The sequence below is a fragment of the Onychomys torridus genome, chromosome 6 (assembly GCF_903995425.1).
Source record: "Onychomys torridus chromosome 6, mOncTor1.1, whole genome shotgun sequence".
NCBI lineage: Eukaryota > Metazoa > Chordata > Mammalia > Rodentia > Cricetidae > Onychomys > Onychomys torridus.
Window position 1 is genome coordinate 70599525 of NC_050448.1, and position 26323 is coordinate 70625847.

The 26323-nt window shown below is 42.2% G+C and overlaps 1 protein-coding gene across 3 annotated transcripts in view; it reads right to left on the bottom strand.

Moving 5' to 3' along the window:
• Nucleotides 1-501: 501 nt before the first annotated feature.
• Rprd2 (regulation of nuclear pre-mRNA domain containing 2) overlaps nt 502-26323 on the bottom strand; it is a 51599-nt gene continuing 25777 nt past the window's right edge. The window contains exons 3-11 of one of the 3 annotated variants that reach the window (XM_036190131.1): nt 23383-23483; nt 22337-22411; nt 21032-21084; nt 20038-20164; nt 18433-18608; nt 14279-14561; nt 13075-13335; nt 10355-10555; nt 502-3965 (exon numbers count right to left, since the gene is read on the bottom strand). In XM_036190131.1, coding sequence (XP_036046024.1) covers nt 1276-3965; nt 10355-10555; nt 13075-13335; nt 14279-14561; nt 18433-18608; nt 20038-20164; nt 21032-21084; nt 22337-22411; nt 23383-23483 — 3967 coding nt within the window. In that variant the 3' untranslated portion in view covers nt 502-1275. The remainder of the gene's footprint in view (nt 3966-10354; nt 10556-13074; nt 13336-14278; nt 14562-18432; nt 18609-20037; nt 20165-21031; nt 21085-22336; nt 22412-23382; nt 23484-26323) is intronic. The other 2 variants (XM_036190133.1, XM_036190132.1) reach the window with 2 other exon arrangements.

Here is a 26323-nt window from a genome sequence, read left to right on the forward strand (position 1 = left end):
CACACCTACAGAGTAAAGATACCACTCATCTCCTCTGAAATAGCAACAAAAGGGGTGAATACATGAATGAGATGGGAAACCTTATTAAAGACAAAATATTTCCCTTTCTCTAGTAGTTAACGTTTGCAGAAAACCACCACTGAGGCATCATAGTAAAAAGTGTCTACTTAAACATTTAAGAACGCAGGGAAAATATTTTACCTACACTTGTTTAACAATTTAGTCAGAATTAATAACTGAGGGAGAAAAAGTCAGGGAAAGCAGGGGGCAAGGGCTTAGAACAGATATGTAGAACCATCCAAATGCTTCCCAATTCCTTGTTTACAAAGGACAGTTGGTCACACAGCACCATTAAATGATCCCTTCCCTAGCTTTACATACTGTGATCATTCCTTATTTTAATATTGAAATTATATTCCGTTCTTTTTTCATTTAAGGAAGAGGCTTTTCTTTTTCTTTTTGAGACTAGTTCAAGCTGGCCTCAAACTTGCCATTCTCTAGTCCCTGCCTCCCAGTGCTGGGGCTGTGGGTGTGTACCACTACACCCAGCAAGAGAAAAACTTTCTACTACATAGAATGAAGTTTGTAATGCCTCAGATTCACTGTCTGGTAATAGTTCAGAAGAGAATGCTTAAAAAACAAAAGATAAAGAACTCCATTTCAACATGCCTTTAGAATAAAGCAAATACACCTGGCGGGCCCCAAACTGTCCACATTTTGTCCTTCTGCAAACACCCCTTGGCCTTCAGCGGGGAGAGAGTACAATGTGGGGGGCGAGCTGGTCACAGAAGTTGCTTAGCTGGAGAGGGGAGGAGACAGGGATCCTCCCACTACTGTTAGCAAGGCCAAGCCCCAAATGACACCCCAACATTGCACATGTTATTACCTGTACTGACCGAAGTTTTATTTCAAATGTAAGTTATCTCTCCAATAGATGAGATAAAATATTGTTTTACCTCCCCACTCCCAAAACCCCCAGCCAAATGAAGTGACTTTGGTTATGTGTACTTTTTTTTTTTTTTTTTTTTTTTTTAAGAAATAAGAAAAAGAAAAGAGAAAAATACAAACAATTTGGGAAAGGTCCTAAGTGCAGAGAGAGGATTAGATAATAGTAAACTGTCACCAGTATGCTTTCTGAATTTGGAAGGGAGGCCCTTCATTAAAAACAAACAAATAAACAAACAAAATCAAGAGAGGAAACAAATAAAAACAAGAAACCAAACTGCCACTTCCAATGCTCTCTAGACTGTTCAAAATGCCTTTCCCTGATTTCCATCAGTACCTGGGAGGGAAGAATGGGCGTTTTGGTGCAAAGAACGGAGGGCCTCTAACAAAAGGTGGCCGGGGTCTCTTTAGACTGTGGAATGGGTCTCTGCCGAGAAAAGCTTCCCTAGGCCGGAAGTCTGGGCGGGGACTCCGTAAAACCATACCACTCCGGCCGACAGCGTCTCTGTGGGGGGGGCCCAGGTGCTCCAGAGGGTGGGAGGGTAGGCTCAGGCTTTCTCGTGCACGGTTAAGACCAGGGCCATTGAGGTCCCTGGGTCCTGTGAGTACCCCAAAATGCTCAGCCAAGGTCCCTTGAAGGAGGGAACTATGGTCCTTGGGAAAAACTGCCACAGGCCCAGTCACTCCATGCTCTGGCAGTGGTGGAGTTGGGAAAGGTACAACCCCAGAGTGGTCAACAGGGGGTGGGGGAGGGGGCGGGGTAGCAAAAGGGACCCCGCTCCCTCCACTGCTGCTAAGTTCCCCCGGGGGGGGGGGAGGGGGCGGGGGAGGAAAAGGAACTCCGCTGTGCTCCCCAGGAGGAGGTGGTGGGGCAGCATGGGCCAGAGATGCCTCCTTTGTAAAGGGGTTCGAAAGATCCACAGAGGGCAGATGAGTGGGTGCCTCTCGAGAGAAGATACCACCATGATCCTTAGGAGGGGCAGGTGGGGCAGATGATGGCCCCACTGGCTCTCTTTGGAAGGGTGTCCCATGTTCCAAGGGGGATGGGGGGAGATGATGCTCAAATGTTGAGTTGAAACTGCTGGAATGAAAGCTGGCGACACTCTCCTGAAACTGGGGTGCCCGTTCCTTGTATGGCGTTGTCTTAAAGCCAGTGAGGCCTCCGCTGCTCCCACCCCCAAGGGATGCCAATTCAGAGGCACTTGAGGGACCATTGTCAAAAGAGCTGCCCGGTGTGCTCAGATCAAACCACCCTACTCTTGAAACCTCACGCCCATGTCCTCTATTTCCCTTCCCAGGAACTCGTATGGACTCTACAGTCTGTATTGGCTCCCCTGACATCCTCCTATTGGCTGCATTATGATAACCCAGAGTTTCTATGGGGGCCCCCTTTTCTTCTGTGCTATCAGGCAAGTCTAAACAGGAGGAAGAGACTCGGGTTTCTATGCGATAGTGTTCTTCCTGTTGCTGATCAGTGGTAGGCAAGGTAGGCTGGCTGAGGTCTGGCAGACTGACACCATCACCTGAAGTACCCTTGTTGGGGGTCTGGCCAAAACGCTTATCATCTGAGGGTTTGCGTGAGGCGTTTTTAAGCATATTCTTAAACTCAATCGTCGACGTGGTGGAAATCGTGGAGGCCAGGACTTTCTCCACGCCTGATGTGGGTGGGTGGCCCGCTGGAGCAGCAAGGGTATTCTGCGAAGAGAAAAGGGAACGATGTGGGACCGAGTGAGGAGAGTCTGGGTACTGCTTCTGTGGCAAAGTGAGATGCCCAGTGGTGGGCTGAGACAAGCTACTGTGGTTGGAATCAGGGGTGAGAAACGAGTCATTCTTACTCGGTGATGGTGACCGATCAGACCCAGGTTCATTCCCTCTTATGCTGAAGGCACCAAATAGCCCAGGGGGAGATGAGAGACGGTCACAGTTCTCACTAGAGTCCAGGAGGGCCCTTACAGATGGAGGGAAGGTAGACTTTACCCCAAACTCTTGGGCCCTGTGGTTATAACTGGACAGGATTGGCTGGTACTCGGTAGCGTCAGAAAGCTTGCTTGACTTTAGGATGGATTTGGCTGGTTTCTTCTCTAAGTTCATCATGGCAGAGGGTGGAGGCCCTGAATAATCAAAATCTCGGTAATCCTCATCTTCCTGGAAAGAAGTATCAGGGAAGAACTTTTCCTGTGAAGAATCCATCAGGGAAGATGGTCTCTCTACTCCCTCAGGTGGCTGCTTGTAGGGAGAGTCACTGGCTAGGCCAAAGGGCCGGTATGTAGACACAGAATTGGGGAGCTCATGGGGGTAATTTTCATCTCTTCCAGGGGGCGGTGATCTCGTGCTGCTGGGTGTTGAAGAGCCAGGGCTGATGATCTTAGATAGCAGGGACAGAGTGTCAACACTGCTGGATGTGGGCTTGTCCATCATTTCATCCTGGGTGGGTGTCCCACTCCGCTCGTCCCGAACAGGGGTTCCATCAATGTTGTCAGCCGAAGTGCTCGTAGGACCGCGCTGGAAGTCTGAGGCATGGCTCTCTGCTGGGGCGCTGGATCCCAAACTGCTCAGGATCGGGATGTTTAAGTTTAAGCCACTGAAACCAGGATTACCTTTTAAGAAGTTGTGGATCTTCATTTCCAGGCTTGGGGAAGTGGACTCTGATTCCATCTTTGGCTTGGAGACCTCTGAGGACTGGCACATGGCAACTTCAGTAGGTGGGGCAGCAGGGCTACTAGTATTGTGGGCACCTGTGAATCCTAAAGAACTGGACGGCAATTTGAAAGTAGTGCTTGGGAGCACTGGGCTCTGCCCCACGGATGCCTTGCTTGCTGAAGTCGAAGAGACCTCAGCAGTTGATGAATTAGGAGAATAGCTGAAGCTTTTGGAAATAAAGGACTGTGTATTGGAGAGCAGGTTTCGCCCCTTTATGGTAGAGCCTGTGGTGCTAGCAGGGGAAGCTGTAGAGCTCTGGGATGTAGCTTCACTAGCTGGCACTGGGTTCCCAGTAACACTCTGAAGTAAAGATGACAGGCCTGCAGAAACACAGATTAGCAGGGTTAAAAAGAACAACTACCCACATCCTAATGCAAACAAGGCTGGCTTATTAGATACTATCATTCACTCTGGTGGGAATCAGATTTTCAAATACAGAGTTAAAAGGACTCCAGACTAAACAGGCAGCGTCTGGATATCACAAAAAACATTGGGCCTATTTATCAATCTAAGACAGCAAAGCATTCAGATATTTCCAGGACAATCCAGACACAAGTCCAATAATAAAAGGTCACAGGAAAGAGGGATTTTTAATGTCAGAATCATTCATAGCTTAAACAAAGCAAAGCAGGAGAGGAACGGAAGAAAAGTCTTCTTAACACAACATTCTAAGCCAGTATCTGTGTCTGAGCTGTGGAATTGCTTTAAACACAATGAATATTCCCACCTTTCCATCCTTCACAATTTACTCCAATATGTTAGCATGCACTGTTATTTTCAAGAAGAACATATATAAAATTCAGAAATCTGCTTCAATAGGGAAGACTTTTTTTCAAGAAGTCTATCTCTTGCTAGATTAGCGTCACATTAAAATCGTTTTGTATGTGTATGGGTATCTGGCCCTCCTACCCTCGTGTACGTCTCTGTACCACAGGAATGGAGGAGGACAGAAAAAGGTACTGGATCTCCTGGAATTGAAGTTATCAACAGCTGTAAGCTATGTGGGTGCTGAACATTCTCTTTCCAGTCCTGCCTTTTAAAACATATTTTATTTTATTTACTTTTTCATTTTATGTGCACTGGTGTTTTGCCATGGGTGTCAGATCCCCTGGAACTAGAATTACAGATAGTTAGTTTTAAGTTGCCATGTGGGTGCTGGGAATTGAACCTGGGTCCTCTGGAAGAGCAGTCAGTGTTCTTAACCACTGAGTCATTTCTCAGCCCCAGTCAGTCTTTATGGGGGGGGGGGGGATTAATCCAGGCTGGCCTTAAACTCTAATCCTCTTGGTTCCACCTTCTTAATGCTGGGATTTTAAGTGTGTACCATCATACCCAGCTTTTTTCCCCCCTTTAAAATTCCAACTTATTTATTTATTTTTGAGGCACAGCTCAACTACATAGCTCTGGCTGGCCTGGAACTTGCTTTGTAGACCAGGCTGGCCTTGAACTCATGGAGCTCTGCTTGCCTCTGCTTTCCGAATACTGAGATTAAAGGTACATGCCACTACAGTCTGTCTCTCTTTTTTCTAAATTATTTTTAGTTATGTGTATATTCATGTAATGTGTGTTCAGGAGCCTGTGGAGGATGAAAGAAGGCATTAAACATTCTGGAGCTGGTAAGCTACTAGATATGGATGTGGGAACAGAATCTGGGCCCTATGCAAGAGCAGGACATGCTCTAACTGCTAGGCCACTGTTAAAGAGTCTGCTTTTTGGTTTTCTTCTAGTTTTTTTTTTTTGAGACAAGGTATTGCTATGAAGGCCAGGCTATCCTCAAACTTTCGATCTTCCTTTCTCTTAAAAAAATGCAGGGATTATACATACATGTGCATCACAGAGACAGTGCTTTCAAGACCAACTTAGTTTGTAAAAGACAGCAATGATAAATAGAAAAACAGGCACCACAAGGACTTACAAACAGACCAATAGAAGTGCTGATCTTTTCATACAAAAATGCACAATTCCCATTTTATAGCTAGGAAAACCCAAGGATCATCCATTAGTACAAACTTCAATGATGAGATTCAACAATGTACACTGACTGACAAACCTCAGAACCATGGAAAAAGAATTCTTTGGTGCAGGATGAAGTTAAAAAAATCAAAGGTGCTCCTGAAAATGAAACAAAGCAAACCCGATCTCCTTACATAGCCAGAGGGACTCAAACTCAAGACATGCCTGCCCGCCAAAATCACAAATGTGTACATGGCAGAGAATAGGCTAGAGGACAAAGAGTTGAGAAGAACTAACATAAGACCCCAGTAAGCCGATCATACTTCGTCAAGTTCCCCCATTTTCTAGTCACAAATGAAAATTCCAGTTCTTACTCAATCTACCAAAACTATCTTTTGGTAATGAAACATCTAAAGAAAATAGTCCTGATACTTCAGTTAGTGCTTCTTCAAAATATCAAATTAAAATCATTTTTACAGGTTGGGGATTTAGTTCAGTGGTAGAGCGCTTGCCTAGCAAGCGAAGGACCTGGGTTCGATCCTCACTTCAACAACAACAAAAAAATAATCTTATTTACTAAGGGATTTTTTTTAAAATTTCCCTAGACTTCAAATTTTTTTAAATTAATTCTTTACGTGCAGATACACATGTGGCACCTACATGTGGAAGCCAGAGGCCAACCTCAGGTGCAGTTTCCTCAGGAGCTGTCCACCTATTTTGAGGCAAGTTCTCTCACTGGAACTGGGGCTAACTGATCAGCCATGTCAGCTGGCCAGCAGTTTTCTTTGTCCACTTCTCTGATGCTATGATTATAAGCACATGACACCGAGCTTGGATGTTAGTGTGGGTGCTGATGACTAGGCTCAGGCCTCATGCCCACATAGAAAGCAGCTATCACCTGAACAGCTTGAGTTAACTGAAGTGCCTGGGCCTCCTCAGGCCACAGTCCTAGGGCACATGTCAGTACGCTTCATCTCCATCCTCTTCTCCCACTGTCCTTCCTTTTGGTGGTCACCTCTCTGCAAACAGTGATTCCATCTGCTTTCTTGGCACACCTATTTCATCCCAACCAAGATCTTCTCTTCACCTCTCATGAATCTCTGTTTTAACATCTTCACAGACACAGACACAATTCACTATGCCTCTACAAGAAAATATGGGTATTTTCTTTTTGTGTCTGGCTTATTCTGCTTAGCACAATAATCTCCAGTTACACCCACTTCCCTGTGAATGTTGGGTTTTCCATACTCTTCATAATTAAGTGTGCATATGTGCACATTTTATCTATTTGTGGATGGGTATCTAGGCTGGTTCCATTGATTACTGAAAGTAAGGCAACATTCACAAGGACACACAAGAACCTCCCTCTGTGGTGTGTCCATTTGAGTTCTTCAGATGCAGACCGAGGAGCAATTGTATCTGAGCTCCATTTTCAGTCAGGAAAGTTTGTCCTGACTTCCATGGTGGCTACACTAGTTTACAAACCTACAGCACCAGACACCAATTTTACTATTGTTTTTGCTTCATACGAGCTAAGAAAGGGCTCTACACTGAGCTACATTCCTGGCTCAGGTCTTTTTTTTCTTTTGGTTTTTCGAGACAGGGTTTCTCTGTAGCTTTGGAGGCTGTCCTAGACTAACCCTGTAGCCCAGGCTGGCCTCGAACTCAGAGATCCACCTGCCTCTGCCTCCCGAGTGCTGAGATTACAGGCGTGAGCCATCACCACCTGGCTTTATTCTTTTGTTTTTTGAGACTAGATGTTCTGTAACTCATTATATAGACCACACTGGCCTCAGACTCATGGAGATTCACCTACCCATGCCTCCCAAGTGCTGATATTAAAAGCATTTGGCACTACATTACACTATTTGTTTTCTCAAATGGGCATTTGCTACACAGCCAAGGCAGCCTAGATAATCCTGCCCAAATGCTGGGATTACAGATGTGAGGTATATGTGATTTTTTTTTTAAAATAATAAAGTCTTTATTTATTATGTATACAGAAGAGGGCGCCAGATCTCATTACAGATGGTTGTGAGCCACCATGTGGTTGCTGGGAATTGAACTCAGGACCTGTGGAAGAGCAGTCAGTGCTCTTAACCCCTGAGCCATCTCTCCAGCCCAGTATATGTTATTTTTAAGAGATTCAGTGTTATATTTCAGATACTGCGGGACATGTTCTTCCACAGACCACTGTTTTTTCAAAGGTAGATACACTGTCAGGCCAGTGAGACGGCTCAGCAGGTAACACACTCGATGCCAAGCCTAATGACTTGAATTGAACTCTCAGCACCCACATTGTAGAAGGAGAGAACCAATTCCCACAATTGTCCTTTGACCTCCATAAGTACTGAAGCTCATGTACCCCCACTCCCACCAATAAATTAAAAAATTAGATTTCTGTAATATGTAAAATTCTTTTTCGTCACTTTACTACATCTCTTTCATCTCAACAAGCTATAAAGTCTTTCTTTTGAAAATTTGTCAACAAGATTATGGATGACAAAAACAGAATAAAATTCTAAAATTTTTTTTTTCTTTTGGTTTTTCGAGACAGAGTTTCTCTGTGTAGTTTTGGTGCCTGTCCTGGATCTCACTCTGTATACCAGATATACTGGCTTCGAACTCAGAGATCCGCCTGACTATGCCTCCCAAGTGCTGGGATTAAAGGCATGGGCCACCACCGCCGCCTGCTCTTTTTCTTTTTTTTTTTGAGACAAGGTTTTCTGAACTCAGAGATCTGCCTGCCTCTGCTTCCCAAGTGCTGGGATTAAAGGTGTGAAAAAAAAAAAAAAAAGTACTCTGTGAGCAGTGGTAGCACACGCCTATAATCCCAGCAGTCGGGAGGTAGAGGCAGGCGGATGTCTATGAATTCGAGGCCAGCCTGGTCTACAGAGCGAGTTCTAGGAAAGGCGCAAAGCTACACAGAGAAACCCTGTCTCGAAAAAGCAAAATACATAAATAAATAAATAAACCCGGCACTCAGGTAGGAGGTCTGTAGAGCAGAAAGGACTTTAAGGTAAATTGATGCAGCTATGTGGAAAACTACGAAATGAATTTAAATTTGTTTGTTTGTTTGTCTGTTTTTGAGCTAGGCAAGCGCTCTACCACTGAGCTGAATCCCCACCCTGTTTGTTTGGTTTTTGAGACAGGGATTCTCTGTGTAGCCCTCCCTGTCCCTGGATCTCACTCTGTATACCAGATATACTGGCTTTGAACTCAGAGACCCGCCCGCCTCTGCCTCTGAGAGCTGGGGTTACAGGCTGCGTGCACCAGCACCCCGGCTGACTTGGAAACTTTTACTGTGTCTCCAGGATGGTGGTAGAAAAGGAGGACTCAGAAGCAGTGGAATCTCTAGAGGTATACCAGGTGAGCTGTTGTATATTACCGGACTTTTTTTGTGCTTAAAAAAAAAAAAATCTGACAACAATAACACGGGGCTGGAGAGATGGCTCAGAGGTTAAGAGCACTGACTTCTCTTCCAGAGGTCTTGGGTTCCCAGAAACCACATGGTGGCTCACAGCCATCTGTAATGAGATCTGGTGCCCTCTTCTGGCCAGCAGGCAGAACACTATTCATAATAAATAAGTCATTAAAGAAAAACAAAAACAAAAAAAAACTACAACACAAAAACAGAATTCCACGGTAGCCTAGGCTAGCCTGTCACTTGAAATCCGAGTTTCCTAAGAACTGGGATTGCTGGGAACATCAATTCTTTACTGGTAGTTCCAACAGACAGAGGTTTTAGATGATCATGAATGGTATTTAGTTCTGTAAAATAAAATTCTTTATTTGAAGGTAAACCCAGAGCAGTTTGGGAAACAGTCATACTTACCTATACTGCTGTACTCACACAGCACAGGGTTCCTCACTAGCAATACTGACATTTGAGACTACATACATCTTGTGGTTGGAGACCATACTATGCGTTATAGGAGGATATTTACCATCTGTCTGACCTGGTTTTACAATGCTCACATTGTTCTGGAATTTATAATCAATTGCATAATCATACTGAAATGCTTAAGGAGGGTTGTGTAGGTACCTGGAAAGTAAGATTTGAAAGATGAGGTATGATTCATGAAAAACTAAAGCAGTTTTATGTACAAGACATAACTGGGAAAGCCAAAAAGATAAGTTTAAATGAGGTAGAGATTACAGATAGAAGAAGGAAAAAAAAGATATAGGTCAACATTATAGACCTCAACACACACCAGGTGTGGTGACGCACGCCTTTAATCCCAGCCCTTGGGAATCAGAGGCAGGTGGATCTCTGTGAGTTCAAGGACAGCCTGGTCTACAGAGTGAGTTCCAGGATAGACAGAGCTACACAGAAAAATCCTGTCTAGAACGCCCCCACAAAAACAAAAATCTATACTAAGAGCTGATATTAATGTAACCCCCAGGAGTGCCATGGTGCAGGTCAGAGTATTCAATAATCAAGAAATCTGGTTTCTGGTCTCAGCTCATCACACATCAGACACACTTATGACCTTAACCAACCATATTACCTCACTGAGCCTAGTTAGTTATCTTACCAGAATGGGAGGGAATAGACTAGATAATATTTAGACTGTTTTAGTGTTGACATTTTCAATTCTATAAATGCCACCTCTTTCTTAAGTGGTAACTCTAAAGGCAGTGATGAGTTAACTATATTGTACATTTCATGGCTTTGGATTCCTCAGAGCTAGAATCCAAGATTACACCAGAGACGAACATTCAATTCAAGTCCCTCTGGCACAGGTCCGTTTACCTTGGAGTGCAGGGGCTGACTGTGTCTGGGTTTTAGAAAGAGCTGAGAGAATGCTCTCTGGGGTGATCTCCACCTTTGAGAGGATATTTGCCAGAGGGTTGTGAGGTGTCGTTGTGGCAGGGGCAGGTGTTTTCAGGCCACTGGTGAGGTTGCTGGGACTGGTAGGCGTTCCTGGAGAAGGTCTTGATGCAGAACTGACCCCTGGTGGCAGAAAGATGAACTCAAGAAAATGCAATACTCCATGCATGACACTTTCCACTCAATGAATGATTGTTTAATAGTAATTCTTGTGACTGATCTACAAATAAGTGCCCATTTGACACATACAAAGAAAAACACCTGAAAATATTAACTGTTCTATTTGGAATATTCTTAAAACAAAGAAGCACTATGTTATTTTCACACACATTGGTTTTAGGAGCAGCAACCAGCACAGACCAGGCAACCTACTTCTACTCTGATGGTATAACTGGGTGTATGTGGGGTGTGGTGGTAATATGGGATCAGAGGCACTACCACTACAGAACGCTGCCACTATGAGTCTATGTTATTGGCAAGGGCTTTTCTATTTTTTTGTTTTGTTTTGAAACAGGGTTTCTCTGTGTAGCCCTGTCTGCCCTGGAACTCGCTCTATAGACCAGGCTGGCCTCGAACTCACAGAGATCTGCTTGCCTCTGCCTCCTGAGTGCTGGGAATCAAGGTGTGCACCACCACTGCCTGGTGGCAAGGGTTTTTCTTTTGAAACAGCCTTTAAAATGACATTATACAAACAAACTCTTTCATACTTTTACATTTCAAAACATTGGGTTGGTTATTAACACAGTAAAAAGGTAAATGCTGACAGGAGAAAAACATTTGATTTCTTAAAAAAAAAAAATCACAAAAATCACTATGAGCAGGTGTTTTACAAAGAAACATAAATAAGCAAATGAAAAAAATTCTTTAATTAAGAGAATAGATATTATCTTTTCAAGGTTGAATATAACAATGGGAAGGGTTAGGAACAATTAAATTTCCAAATACTAGGTATATAAAACAGTATATTATCTTAGATAACAATTTAGTTCTAACACATGAAAATACTTTAAAAAAAAAAAAATCTACATGCTGTTTTTTTGTTTTGTATTTTTGAAACAGGGTCTCCAGTTGTGCAGTGGCGGCACACACCTTTAATCCTAGCACTTGGCAGACAGAGTCAGGCAGATCTCTGTGAGTTCAAGCCCAGCCTATACAGTGAGTTCCAGGACAGGCTCCAAAGTTACACAGAGAAACCCTGTCTCAAGAAAACAGGAAGGAAGGAGGGAGGGAGGGAGGGAGGGAGGGAGGGAGGGAGGGAGGGAGGAAGGAGAAAAAGAAAAAAACAACCACCCAGGACCTCAAGGGTCTCACAATAACCACGACTGGCCTAGAACGCTCAGTCCTCCTGCTTGGTTCCCTGGGTGTCAGTGTTACATGTAACACCGTGTCTAGGACACATGCTGATCCTCCCCTCCAAAAATAATACAGAGTGGGCAGGGCACAGATGAAAGAATACTTGATTCCCTATCTTTCTGCAGCTGCGTATTGCACATTATAGTATTTTTACTGTTGCTGTTGTTAATGTGTAGATAATGGGGTAGCATGTGGAAATCAGTGACAATTTTGTGGAGTCAGATCACTTCAACCACCTTCATAAGATCCTGAGAATTGAATGTAGGGCTCATCAGGTTTGCACAGCCAGGACCTCAGTATTCTTTATAAAGCAAAACGCTGATACAGAGTAGTGTATAATAACAAGGATCACCATACATTACAACAGCTATTAAAGTTAATGTAGATGAATTTTCTTTTTTTGTGTTTGTGTTATATGCACAGGTACACAAACCTACATGTGCACATGTGGAGGCCAATGACATTGGATGTCTTCTTCTGTTACTATCTCCTTTTTGGAGACGGTGTCAATCACTGTATCTGGAGCTTTTAGTTTCTTCTAGACTGGTTGCCAACCCCCAATATCTATCTGCTCTCTCCACTTACTCCAAATGGTGGGGTTCTAGACACACGTGGCTAAGCCTAGTTTTTGTGTGGGTGCTGGTGATCTGAATTCAGTAGATACTCATACTTATGCACCAAGCACTTCACTCACTGGACCATCTCCCTACACACTTTCATCGTTTTTTTCCAGAAAGGGTCTCATGTAGCCCAGGCTATCCTTCAACTCCTGACTCTCCTGCCTCTTCGTCCAAGTGCTGAGACTACAGATGTGCACTATCACAACCAGCTGTTTAGGTAAGTATAGATAGATAATTTAAGTTTTTAAATAAAATGGCTTAAAAATAATATGTACAATGTTTATTTTTTCTTAGTTTGTCAAAACAGGGTTTCTCTATGTAACAGCTCTGGCTGGCCTGGAACTCACAGAGATCCACCTGCCTCTGCCTCCCAAGTGCTGGGTGGGATTAAAGGCGTGCATCACAGCCGCCCAGCCAATGTATCAATTACTGAAAGAGGTATTACAAATACTGAATCTGTCAAATCAGCATCCATGCATATGTGTGGGTGTTTTGCTTTGGTGTATTAGATTATTTTCAAGCTTTTCTATAATGTTTATCTATTTTTACATGTATTTTAATGAAAAAATTTAAAGAAATTTCATCATCAATAATAACAACAAAAAACCTTGATGATTTATGAAACCAAGATGGAATCAGTGTTTTTCCATCCTCACTGGGCTCACTTACCCGTGTTTTTCATGACTGATGTTAAGCTGCTAAGGATGGAACTAATTTTTGCCAGATCCACATTTGCCAGATTTGGCAAAACCAAAGCTGGGGAAGGGGACAGAAGAGAAGTGTTCACAGGCTTTGGAAGAGGTGGAGTTGCTGTCGTGGGCACAGGTGCTGGGGCACATGATGAGGCCTTCGAGACACTTTCTGTTGACTTTGTGGGTACAGAAGTGGAGACAGCTGGTTTTTCCAGAGGTTTTTCTTTCCTGTCCTCCACTGTTTGAACAAACAGAAGAGACAATTTTATGACCTATTTTTCTAGACTTTACTTCCAGTATGAACCAATATTATGTCCTAATATTTCCTACTCTGAGGGCAAAAGCCCTACACTCATTTTATGCTTTAAAAACAAAACAAAGCCGGGTGGTGGTGGTGGCGCACGCCTTTAATCCCAGCATTCGGGAGGCAGAGGCAGGTGGATCTCTGAGTTCGAGGCTAGCCTGGTCTACAGAGCTAGTCCAGGACAGGCTCCAAAACTACACAGAGAAACCCTGTCTCAACCCGCCCCCCCCCCTCCCCACACACACAAGACAGGGTTTCTCTATGTAGCTCTGGCTATCCTGGAACTCTCTCTATAGACCAGGCTGCCCTTGGCTCTGCCTCCTTAGGGCTGGGATGAAAGTCGAGTGCTATCACCACCAAATGTATACCCAAAGTATTTTTATTTCAGTAAGGTATAAAAATAAAAATCGGGTTGGGGATTTAGCTCAGTGGTAGAGCGCTTGCCTAGCAAGTGCAAGGCCCTGGGTTCCATCCTCAGCTCAAAAAAGAAAGAAAGAAAAAGAAAAAAAAGAAAAATCGCCGAGCAGTTGTGGCACACGCCTTTAATCCCAGCACTCAGGACGCAGAGGCAGGCGAATCTCTGAGTTTGAGACCAGCCTGGTCTACAAAGTGAGTTCCAGGACAGGCTCCAAAAGCTACACAGAGAAACCCTATCCCCCCCCCCAAAAAAAACCCAAAAATAAATAAATAAACAAACAAACAAACAAATGATAAACTAAAAATCATTTATGCACTGGGCATACAGTTCAGAGCTAAGTGCCTGTGAATCTTGCGATATAGTAACATGGAAAAGAAAGTCTGACTGATTGATTAATTAATTAGCAGGAAAGCAAAGTCAATACAGAATAAGCTACTTATTAACCATATCATGACTTACCAATGATTTTTGATCCATCATCTTCCACATCTGAGAGCTCCATGTCTTCCACATCACGGTTATCTGTCACAGGCTCAGGTGTGGCCGATTTGTCACTCTCCATGGCTGGTGACTGGGATTCCTCACCTCCCATTCCCTGAAATGGAGACTCAGACCCAGTTGGGGAAGGAGCATCCATACTTGGAGAAGGGACTGGTGATTCCTCAGGGTCAGGAAGGGTGGCCTTCAATTGATCCAATTTCTTCTTCAAGTTGTTTACTCGGTTCGCGAAAGTTTTGTAAGCCTAAAAGAGAAAAAGAGCTTCTTTCTCTAAGAAAAGGAACTGCCAGGCACCATTCTGACTATGATCAGATTTTATTGTTATTAAAAATAACTAGCCCCAAACAAGAATATCACCTTCTGTTGAGCAGAGAGTAGTCTGGGGTATCTACTTGTTCTCAGTGAGTACTACAACCCACACAGCTGTCTGAGCTAGACTCTAAAACTTTCACGATTGTTGTGTATGCATGTACGATGGATATGGATGGGCAGGCCATGGTGTGCACGTGGAGATCACAGAAAAACTGTCAAGTAAGTTACTTCCTTCCATCTGTATGCAGGTTCCAGGGATCAACTCAGGTCTCAATAGGAGTGCCTTCACTTGCTGAACCTTTGCCCAATTCCTTAGAAGTGCTCTATCAATCACATCCATGAACCAGTACTGGTGATTCTTTACTAAAGTTTCTACTTTATTCAGAGTTCCTCTTTGTTGCCTATTATTCCTTTCCTAAGTCAATACTATATTCAAGATCCACAGAAGTTATACTTCCCCGGGCTCCTCTTGTGTGTGATAGTTTGCTGGAGTTTCTTTGTTTCTGATGACCTTAACAATTCTGAAGAGTACTGGTCAATTGATTTTGTCTAGTGATTTTGTCATGATTTAGACAGAGGTCATGCTTTTTAGGAGGAAGACCACAGAGTTGTCATGCCAACATACTCATCACCTCAGCACTGTTGCTGCTAGTACCAATACCTTGTGTAAACCCCTCTCCTTTTCCTAAGTTACCATGTGTGTGAACATACACCATGACATGCAAGTCAATGTCAGAGGATAACTCTTGGAAACTGGCTCTTTTCTTCCCACCCTGTGAGTCCAGGGGATGAAACTCAGGCCATCAGGGTTGGCAGCAAGTGCCTTTCTTTATCTGCAGAGCCATCTCAGTGGCCCCCTTTTATGCCTTGATTATCTTAATTGCCAAGATCTTAAAGCTAGTGCTTTAAAAATACTATTCTGTGTGTACACATGTTGGAGAGCATGTGCAGAAGTCAGAAAGCAAACTGTGGGAGTTGGTTCTTTCCCTCCACTGTTCAGGTCCCAGGGCTCAAACTCAGGCCTTTCGCCTTGGTAGCAGGTGCCTCTACATACTGAGCCATCTTACCCATCCCCTTCCTTTTGCTTTGAGAGTCTAGAACCATCATCACTTTGTAGGTACTACTTTATTTTGGCTAGACATTCAAAAACATTATTTAAAAGACACTAATACACCAGGTACAGTGGCACATGTAATTCCAGCACTGGCTGTTCTTGCAGAGGACCTGGTTCAGTTTCCCAGAACCCACCTGGTGGATCACAACTGCCTGTAACTCCAGTTCTAGGAGATCCAACACTCTCTTGTGCCTCTGAGGCACAGGAACAAATGTCATGGCTGTGTACATCCACAGGTGTAGGCAACACTAACAAACATTATAGGGAAAAGGCAGGGGCTGAAGAGACGGCTCAGCAGCTCAAGAGCACAGACTGTTCTTCTGGAGGACACGGGTTCAATCCCCAGAATCCATATGGCCAATGATGAGCATATGTAACTCCAGATCCAGGGGACCTGATACCTTCTTTTAGACGAATGCAGTACACAAATGTACATGCAGGCATATAGTCATGTACATAAAGTAAAAATAAAAGATACAAATATACATCCATTGAAAGGTATTGGAAAGTGCTAAAGCATCAGACTTCAAGTGAGGAACACCAGTAAGGCCACAAGGAAAGCTAAGCTCATGTCAGTAGTGCTCTTTTCTTGGAGGTTCTGATTTTGGGGAACAGTGTAAAAAATTGAGTATCCATTCAAAAGGACATAAAGTGAAGGTATACTACTCAGTAGAGCTTTGAACAGTCTTTTTAATGTAGGAAAACAAAAGTTAGAGTCTCAAGAGGAAGGATAAAAATTGGTTCAAAAAATTTTTTTAAATTTTGTTTTCACTCATGATTTTTTGTTGTTGTTGTTTTTTCGAGACAGGGTTTCTCTGTGTAGCTTTGTGCCTTCCTGGAACTCACTCTGTAGCCCAGGCTGGCCTTGAACTCACAGAGATCCGCCTGGCTCTGCCTCCCGAGTGCGCCACCACCGCCAGGCTCATTTTTTTAAATGACATTTTCTGAAGGCCTGGGAAGCTCAGCAGATAAATGGCACCTAAGTTTGCTTCCTGGAATGCACAGGTATAAGAGAACTGACTTCCAAAAGTGCCTGCCCCCACCACATGTTAACCCAATTAAGAATAAATAATTGCCAGCACTCAGGAGTTGTATCCAGGACAAGCACCAAAACTACGCAGAGAAACCCTGTCACGAAAACCAAAAAAAAAAAAAAAGAGAGAGAGAGAAAGAGAGAAATATTTTTCTTTTTCTTGTTTTGTTTGTTTTTTAAGACAGGGTTTCTCTCTGTGCATCTCTAGCTGTCCTGGATCTCACTCTGTAGACAAGGCTGACCTCTGCCTCCCAGTGTTGGAATTAAAGGGGTACGCCACCACCGCCCGGCTTTTCACACACACTCATACCGCTCCTCCTTCACATACATATGTATGTATAAATGCATACATATAATTTTTATAACAATACATATTTCATTAAATAATATATAAATTACATTTATTTTGGGAGGTCAGAGCAAAGTTTGTGGGAAAGTTGGTTTTCTCCTATCATGCTAGTCCTAGGGACTGAATGCAGGTTATCAAGTGGCAGCACGGGCCTTCATCCTCTGAGCCATCTCACAGCCCCAATACCATCACAGTCCATGTACAGAGTCATCTATCTTTAGCCGTATACATTTCTAGTCTTAGTTTTCATTTCTATAATACTGTGACCTTCTAAAAAAGAATAAAAGGGAAAAAGAGGAAAAAAAAAAACACCAAGGCATGATAAGCAAACAATCAAAAGCAGAGGGACTGTTAAGATGAGTTACTATGGTAACCCAGGCCTGTCTAGAGGTTGGAGGAAATCACTTCTTCTTAGTTGAAGCTGAAACCTTTAATTAAAACATTTTAGGAAATGACTGTAGGCTTTTCTTAAGGTCTATCCCTTATGGGAATAAAGTCCCCAAACTTCCACGTGTTTATATATTCTGTCTTTGTGAATATGCACGACTTAGGTGGAGGGATCATGGTACCTGGCCCCCCAAGAAATCCATCTCACTCTAGCACCTGAATTATCAAATCTTTGCTTCCTTGATCACTTTCACTTGAAAAATTACAAAGATACCTCTAGTCATTCATGGTACCCTTGCTTTAAAAAAAAAAAAAAAAATCTTTATAGCTGAGCGGTAATGGTGCATGCTTCTAATCCTAGCATTTGGGAGGCAAAGGCAAGTGGATCTCTGAGTCTATAGTCTGTCTGTTCTATAAAGTGAGTTCTAGGACAGGCTCAAAAGCTACAGAGAAACCCTGCCTCAAAAACAAAACAAGCAAGCAAGCAAACAAAAACTTTGGTTTTTTTTTTGTAATAGTCTAAATGTATAGAGCACTATAGAAAGAATATAAATAGCATACACATACACAAAAGGGAAAAAGGAGAAAAAAAAGAAATACTAATGCACAATGGTTAGGACGTTCATGAGTGTCAGTGTCTGAGGGACCCATGTCTTTTTTTTTCTTTCCAGAGCTGAGGACCGAACCCAGGGCCTTGTGCTTGCTAGGCAAGTGCTCTACCACTGAGCTAAATCCCCAACCTGGGACCCATGTCTTAATGTAATCCACACCACTTTTTATCAGCTACTGTGTCTTGGATAAGGACACTAACTATTTCTTCATCAGTGTCCAAGGTCTACCTCACTCAGGTGTCAGTCCCCCACGTGAACAGTGTCTGATGCACAAGGAGCATTCAACAGCCAACAGCTGCAGTCACTTACATTGGCCACCACTTTCACCTCCTTGTACTGTGCTTCATAGAAAATCCCAGCATTTTCTAGTGCTTCTGTTAGTGAGGGCCCGTTCTTCACCTGTTTATCTAACCCATTCACAAACTCCTCCAGCTTTGAACTTGCTTCTTCAAATTCTTTGGAGAACTTCTTTCCTCCTGTTTTGTCTAAAAGAATGGAGAAAGTATTTATTTCAAATTTAGAAAAGTAAAAACATTAATCTTAGCCGGGCATTGGTAGCACACCTTTAATCCCAGGACTCAGGAGGCAGAGGCAGGTGGATCCTCTTGAGTTCGAGGCCAGTCTGGGATACAGAGTGAGTTCTAGGACAACCAGGTATACACAGAAAAACACTGCCTCGAAAAACAAAAAAAACCAAACAAACAACAAAAAAACTTATGATCTAGTAAAATATTGTTATTTTATAAGTAATTAAATAAAAATTAAGCACAGCACAGGAGCTAAACAGACACAAAAAATGAATAGCTCATCATTTATTCATTATTTCAAAGATATGTATCAAATTCATATTATGTATATTTGTTCAAGCATTAGAGTGCAGAAATAGTCAGGTAAAAGATAATCTCTGACTGTAGGAGGCTTATCTTCTAATAAATTATGAGTATAATTATATACAATTCGTAATATAAAAAAGGAGAAGAATTAACTAGATTTTACAAGACAATAGAATAACCTTACAAAAAAATCTAATCAAACCAATTAACCACAAAGGTGAAGCAAAATTGTTTATATCTAATTCACTATAGCAAGAAAGTGAAAAGAGCAAGAATTTATGTACAAAGCCAGGTGTGGTGGTATAGGGAGGTAGAGGTGGGTGGATCTTTTTGAGTTCAAGACTAGCCTGGTATACACAGTGGAACCCTTTAACAAACAAATAACGCCCTGCCTCCAAAATGAAAAAACAGGGCTGGAGAGATGGCTCAGGGTTTAAGAGCATTTGCTGCTCTTGTGAGGGTCCTGTGTTCTGTTTCTAGCATTTACATGGTGGCTTACAACGACCCTTAACTCCAGCCCAGGGAACCTAACGCCCTTTGGCCTCTCTGTAGGAACCAGGCACAGATGTGATGCACATACAGATATTCTGGCAAAATACTGATACATATAAAGTAAAATAAGTAAATCTTAACCACCCCCCAAAAAAAACCTCACAAAACCTACCCCCCTCATGGGAATTTATTTATTTATGAGGTTTATACAAATCAAACTGCTACTTCAATGGAACACAATTGCTTCTGAAAACTGTTTTACCTGAAGAGGGGGGATTCCTCCCCCTTCTCTTTAAATAGAAAAAAAAAATCCTTTTGAGATATATATATATATAAAATGCGTGCGTGCGTGCGTGCGTGCGTGCGTGCGTGCGTGTGTGTGTGTGTGTGTGTGTGTGTTTGGTTTTTTACAAGACAGAGCTTCTCTGTGTAACTCTGGCTGTCCTGGAACTCCCTCTGTAGACCAGGCTGGCCTCAAACTCACGGAGATTCAACTACCTCTGCCGCCTGCCCGCGTGCTGGGAGCAAAGGTGTGGGCCGCCACGCCTGGCCACTTTGTGCTACTTTACTTAGAAGGCCGCGCTGTCACCTTTCAAACACTTGAGCGTCTCGGTACTGCAAACGTCCACTCTCAGGGTTGATAACTGTTTCTCCTTCAGTTCTATCTGATCTTCTGAGCGTTTGTACGTCAACAACTCTTCAATGAGGGCCTGAGACTGAACACAGACCACAGTCAATTTTCATCAGAGAAATCAAATATTCTCTCCCTAGATATAGAAGACTAATGACTATCAAAGTCCTAAGAGGAAAAAATTTTTATTTCTTTTTTTAAATTTCCCTCAGAGCAATAGAAATTAATCTTTAATTCTCATGTCAAAACCATATTCTTAGCTACACACTTACTTTACAACTTACTTTTAGGTTTCTGAAGTCTTACTATGTAGCTCTTGGTTCATAGACCAGGCTGGCCTCAAATCTGTCCCTTCCTCCTGGGTGCTAGGATTAGCCTTCACAATCACAATAACCAAGTTATAACAACAAAACCCCTTTACTGAAGTTAAAAATGTTTTTAACTTCTAGTTTATTTTATAATCAGCACATATTTGTAGGCACACAGGTGCAGGGTCATGTGCGGGGTCAATGGGTAACTCCTGCAGGAATCAGCTCTCTCCTTTCATCATGTGGCCCCTGGAATCTCCCAGGTTAGCAGGCTTGATGACTACCTCCCCAGTCCCTAATTATTCAAATTAATTCGTGGATACGGGTTAACACGGAAACAACAGCCCCTCCCACCCTCCTTAAATTCAATTAGATATTTAGTCTGGTGCTGTTCTAAGAAAATTTTAATTTAGTAGCACTAAATTAAAAAAGAAGGCTCCCTGGTAGCACACACTACACAGAGAGCTTAGCCGGCAACAGGTATTTTAGAAGGTTGTGTTTCCACCAGGGAAACAGGACTCTAGATGATCTAGTCCTATTCAGATTCCCCATGTACACGTGAGCAGAAGTAAGGATAACAGGGAACTGGGGTTTCAAAGGTGAATAAATGATTTTTGGTATATTTAACAAATTCTGTAACTTACCCGAAACTCAGCAACTATCTTAGATTTGAGAGCAGCTTTTGGATTCGTGGATGCTGTTTAAAGTTAAAAAAAAAAAAAAAAAAAATCATTATTAAGAATACAGCGCAAAGACTTGACCAAATCCAGGAAAAAAATCTGAGATGTAGAGTTAAGGGTGTACTCTGCAAGCATACGGCAGCCATGCACGCATAAATCATAATATAATACTGCAATAAAACAATTGACTATGAAATTTAAATACTCCTAAATATGGCCAACAGAAAAACTATTTAGATAAGTCTAATCAACTTACCTCCAACAGACTTGTTAAGTCCCAGAATTAATGATTTGGAGATACGGAGGTAGGTACATAAAGCACCTCCTTCTCCTGGTCTCATCAAGTGTCAGAGAAATCTCAATATCTCAATGTAAGAGTGTCCAGGAACAAGACATCCAATTAATCCTGAGCACCAGCTGAAGAAAATTATCTATCATTTCCCATCTGGTTAAGTTTGGACTTTTTTTAGCTGACTCAGTTCATAGCAACAAAAGGTCTAAATGCATGATCACTGCAATTGAACTTTGGCCAAACTGATGGTTCCTGATGTTCCTAAGCATGCAATGTGTGACAAAAGGATGCCAGAGGACTCCCTTAACCACGATGAGTATCATATGCTTGATGGAGCAAAACATCCCAACTCTCTTGTTTCACCTCCCAATTCTCCACTGTCCTTCACCTTGTTCCCTCCAAACCTTCCAGTCTCTCGATATTCCTCAGTTTGCCCACAACAGCCTATAACATGCAGCATTCCACTCCCTTGATATCATGCTGGGTAAATAGGACAAACACAACAGGAGCTCCAGATAGAGAATGAGTTTCTGGCCAAAATTGGAGGCCCATGTCTAATCTGGTAGAATGTTTCCCCAAATCTGAAGGCTTTCATGGCTCCCAGAGAAATGCTTCTTAATGCCTAGTCTCCTCTTCAGCTCTGTGGTGTAATATCAGTCGCCTCTAACTTTGCACATCTCTGAATGTGGAAATTAGCCTGGGTACTAGAAAGCTTTTTTTTCTTCTTTCAATCCCCCAACTACTCTTGGATCTTCGCTCAATTAAAACCCTTTTTTCTGCATCTCCTCTGTTTAAAAGTAGTTTTTAAAAGAAGTAACTTCATGCTGGCTTGATTAGTCTAAGTAACTGGGAACCTCCCAGGCCTGGGAACACAGGCTTGCCCATGGTTTATGCCAGGTACGCTGTCAAACGGTCTACATTTCTTCTGCTCCAGAAGGAGGAGGTAACTTTATATTAGTTGAGATTTTGTTCCTTACTTTGTGATTTCTTCCACTGCTTACTCGGTTTGCTCAGATTTTCTTTCAGCTGCTTCTGAGTTTTGAAAGAGGTACCTGGAAAACATTGCAGTTTTGGCAGTCTGGCATTATGGGAAGTCGTTCTGTTTGTCCACTGCAGTGCCAAAGTTGGAGCATAAAAAAAGGCAATCCAAGACTGTGTAGTTTCTTTCATTTCTTTTATTTTTATAAAAATAAAACCAGAAAACACCCACCAAATCTAAGAAGCTATTAAATAAATGTAATTTCTACGATTAATGAAACCTCCAGTTCTGAAAAAGAATAAGGCAGAGGCTAAAAATAACAGTTACTTTCAAATAGAACATAAACACATTTGAAGGATTCAACAGCTTCTTAGAAGTTCTTTCAAAAGCAAATTTCTAGTGAAATGATGATCATGGCAATAATTATCATCAACTTCTATTTGCTGATTTAATTACATAAATCTTATATGTAAGAACTAGTTTACTTAAAACACACACATACACACACACACACAGAATGGATATATAATTACTGCAAATCTAAGCCAAATGGAGCTTAGAGAATATACAAGCACGCTCACCACCAAACAACTTAAAAATGTGAAACCATGCCCAAAATTTCCCCAATAGTAAGACAGAGTAGTACTTATTAAACACAGCCAATGAACAGTTTTAAAGACTTAAGGAAAGCAGATAAATGAAAATAACCAGAGGACTATCATTACCTAACATGTTTAATGTTTTTAATCAGCAGAGACAAAGATCAAACTACCTATCCCAATCAATTTTATTGTGTCCAGTTATTCATTTTTTTTTTTTTTGAGCTGAGGATCGAACCCAGGGCCTTGTGTTTGCTAGGCAAATGCTCTACCACTGAGCTAAATCCCCAACCCTAGTTATTCATATTTTTATGTATTTAATTTTAAACAAATCAGGCCAGACCCTTTACCTCTTTAGTATTATACAACAAGACTAGAGCTGTGGATACAGACAGAATTGTAAAGATTGACTTTAAATTCTTTTAGGAAAAAAAAAGGAACTTACTTAAAGCTTCTCTCAATGCCACAATCATGTCTTCTGGGTACACATTTCTATCTTCCCAGATTTTAAAGATTCGCTCTATTGACTTAGAGACAGATGGATCCCTAGAAGAAAAGAAAATATAAAAATGCTGACGTACAGCCAGGCAGTGTACGGATGGTTGTGAGTCACCATGTGGGTGCTGGTCACCAAATCTTGGTCTTCTGGAAGAACCAGCAAGTACTATTTACTAATAAGCCAATTCTCTAGCCGTGTGTATACTTTTAAATATTTCTTCCTACATTGTTTATTGCTAAGGAAAATCTCCTCCTTGTGATGATCATGAAATACAAAGATCTAGTCAACACTTGACATACTTGGGCATTCAAAAGGAAAAGCTGAATCTAACAACATAAAAACAAGGGGCTAGAGATGGTAGCAGTTTAGACTGTGTACTGCTCTTGAAGTGACCCCAAGGTGGGTTTCCAGCACCGACCTTGGGCAGCTTACAATTGCCTGTAACTACAGCTCCAGGGATCCAACATCCTCTTCTGGCCTTCATGGATGACCCCACACATGGCGTATATACTCACACAGACACTTACATGGAGAGCAAAAAAAAAGTATTTACTTATTTTGTTTTTTTGAGACAGGGACGCACTCTGTGTCACTGGCCAGCCTGTAACTCAGAATGTAGACCTGGCTGGCCTTGCACTCAGAGAGCTACCTCTACCTCCCAAATCCAGGGATTAAAAGCATATACCACTATGTTTGGCATATAAACAAATTTAAGTCAGGCACTGACAACACACACCTTTAATCCCAGCACTTAGGAGGCAGAGGCAGACGGTTCTCTGTGCATTTGAGGCCAGCCTGATCTACATAGTGAGTTCCAGAAGAGCTAGGGCTACACAAAGAAAACTTATCTCAAAACAAAACGAAACAACCCCCACCCCTCACAAAAAAAAAAAAAAAGAAAAAGAAAAAGAAAAAAGAAATTAAAAGCAATTTTAAAAAGCTTGATCAAAAATGCAAACATCAATGGCGTTATGATGGGGTAAGGGAGGCTGAGGCAGAAGGATCATGAATTTGAGGTCATGTTGACTACAGTGAGAATCCCACTTTAAAAAAAAAAAAAAAAAAAAATCAAACGGGAGATGGTTCAGAGGGTAAAGATGATTTTCACCAAGCCTGAGGACCTGAGTTCTATTCCTGGGACCCACATGGTGAAACGAGAGAATTAACTCCTGAAAGTTGTCCTCTGACCTCACATACATGCTGGGGCATGTGTGCACACATACACACATAAGTAAATGTAATAATAAAACAAATGGTGCTGGAGAGACAGCTGAGCAGTTCAAAGTGTTTCCTGTTCTTGCAGAGGACCTGGTGAGGTTCCTGTCACCCACATAAGGTGCACAACTGTTTATAATTCCAGTCCTAGAGGACATGATGACCTCTTCTGGACTCCATTAGCACCAGGCGTGCGTGCGTGTGTGTGTTCACGCGAGCACAAGCATAATATTCATATACACAAGTAAAATTTTAACAAATCGAACAAAGAACTGGGATGAAGCATAGTGTAGAGCACTGGTTAGCAAGTACCCATACAGAAAGCCCTGACTTCCATCCTCAACACCAAAACAGAATGGAATACAAAACCCAGGATAACTGCACTAGGATAGAAATACTGGGTTTTTCTTCCTTTTAAGGTTATTTGAAAAATAAGCATGAATCAACTCCATACTACAACATGTGTTCTGAGAAGAGGATTCCAGCTTGATCACTGCCGTATATGCAAGCAAAATACACATACATATAAAATAAAAATAAGGAGAGATGGCTCAGTGGTTAAGAGCACCTACTGCTCTTCCAGAGGTCCTGAGTTCAATTCCCAGCAACCACATGGTGGCTCACAACCATCTGTAATGAGATCTGGCGCCCTCTTCTGGCCTACAGGGACACATGCAAGCAGAACTCTGTATACATAATAAATAAATAAATCTTTAAAAAAAAAAAAAAAAGAGTAAATTTTTAGGCGGGTGGTGGTGGCGCACGTCTTTAATCCTAGCACACGGTAGGCAGAGCCAGGCAGATCTCTGAGTTCAAGGCCAGCCTGGTCTCCAAAGTGAGTTCCAGGAAAGGCGCAAAGCTATATAGAGAAACTCTGTCTTGAAAAACCAGTAAGGGTTGGGCGTTTAGCTCAGTGGTAGAGCACTAGCCTAGCAAGCGCAAGGCCCTGGGTTCAGCTCCACATACAAACAAACAAACAAAGAAACAAAGAAACAAAGAAACAAAGAAAGAAAGAAAGAAAGAAAGAAAGAAAGAAAGAAAGACCAAAATAAATTAAATTAAATTAAAATAAATAAATTTTAAAAGTACCACCCCTCAAAAAGAAGAATCAATGAGCAATCAAATGTATGCCTGTAACATCAGCAACCAGGATGCTGGTTAAAGGCTAGCCTGGGAGATATAACAAGACTATGCCTTTAAAAACAAAACATGGGGCCGGGTGGTGGTGGCGCAGACCTTTAATCTCAGGAGGCAGAGGCAGATGGATCTCTGTGAGTTCAAGGCCAGCCTGGTCGACAGAGTGAGATCCAGGACAGTCTCCAAATCTACACAGAGAAACCCTGTCTCAAAAAAAACAAACAACCAAACAAAACATGGGCTAAGCATGATGGTGCACGCCTTTAATCCTAGCACCAGGGAGGCAGAGACAGGCGGATCTCTGATCAAGGCCAGCCTGTGCTACACAGTGAGTTCCAGGACAGTCAGGGCCACGTGAAAAGACTGTCTCAGGAAAACAAAATATAACACATACCCACAAAATAAAAATCCAAAGGAAAAAAAGAGAAAGAGATAGGGTAGAGGAGGAAGAAGAGAAAAGAAAAGAAAAGAAAAAGGAGGGAATCACACAGGTATGATCTTAAAACGAAAAATAAGGACAAAAGAATGAGAGAAT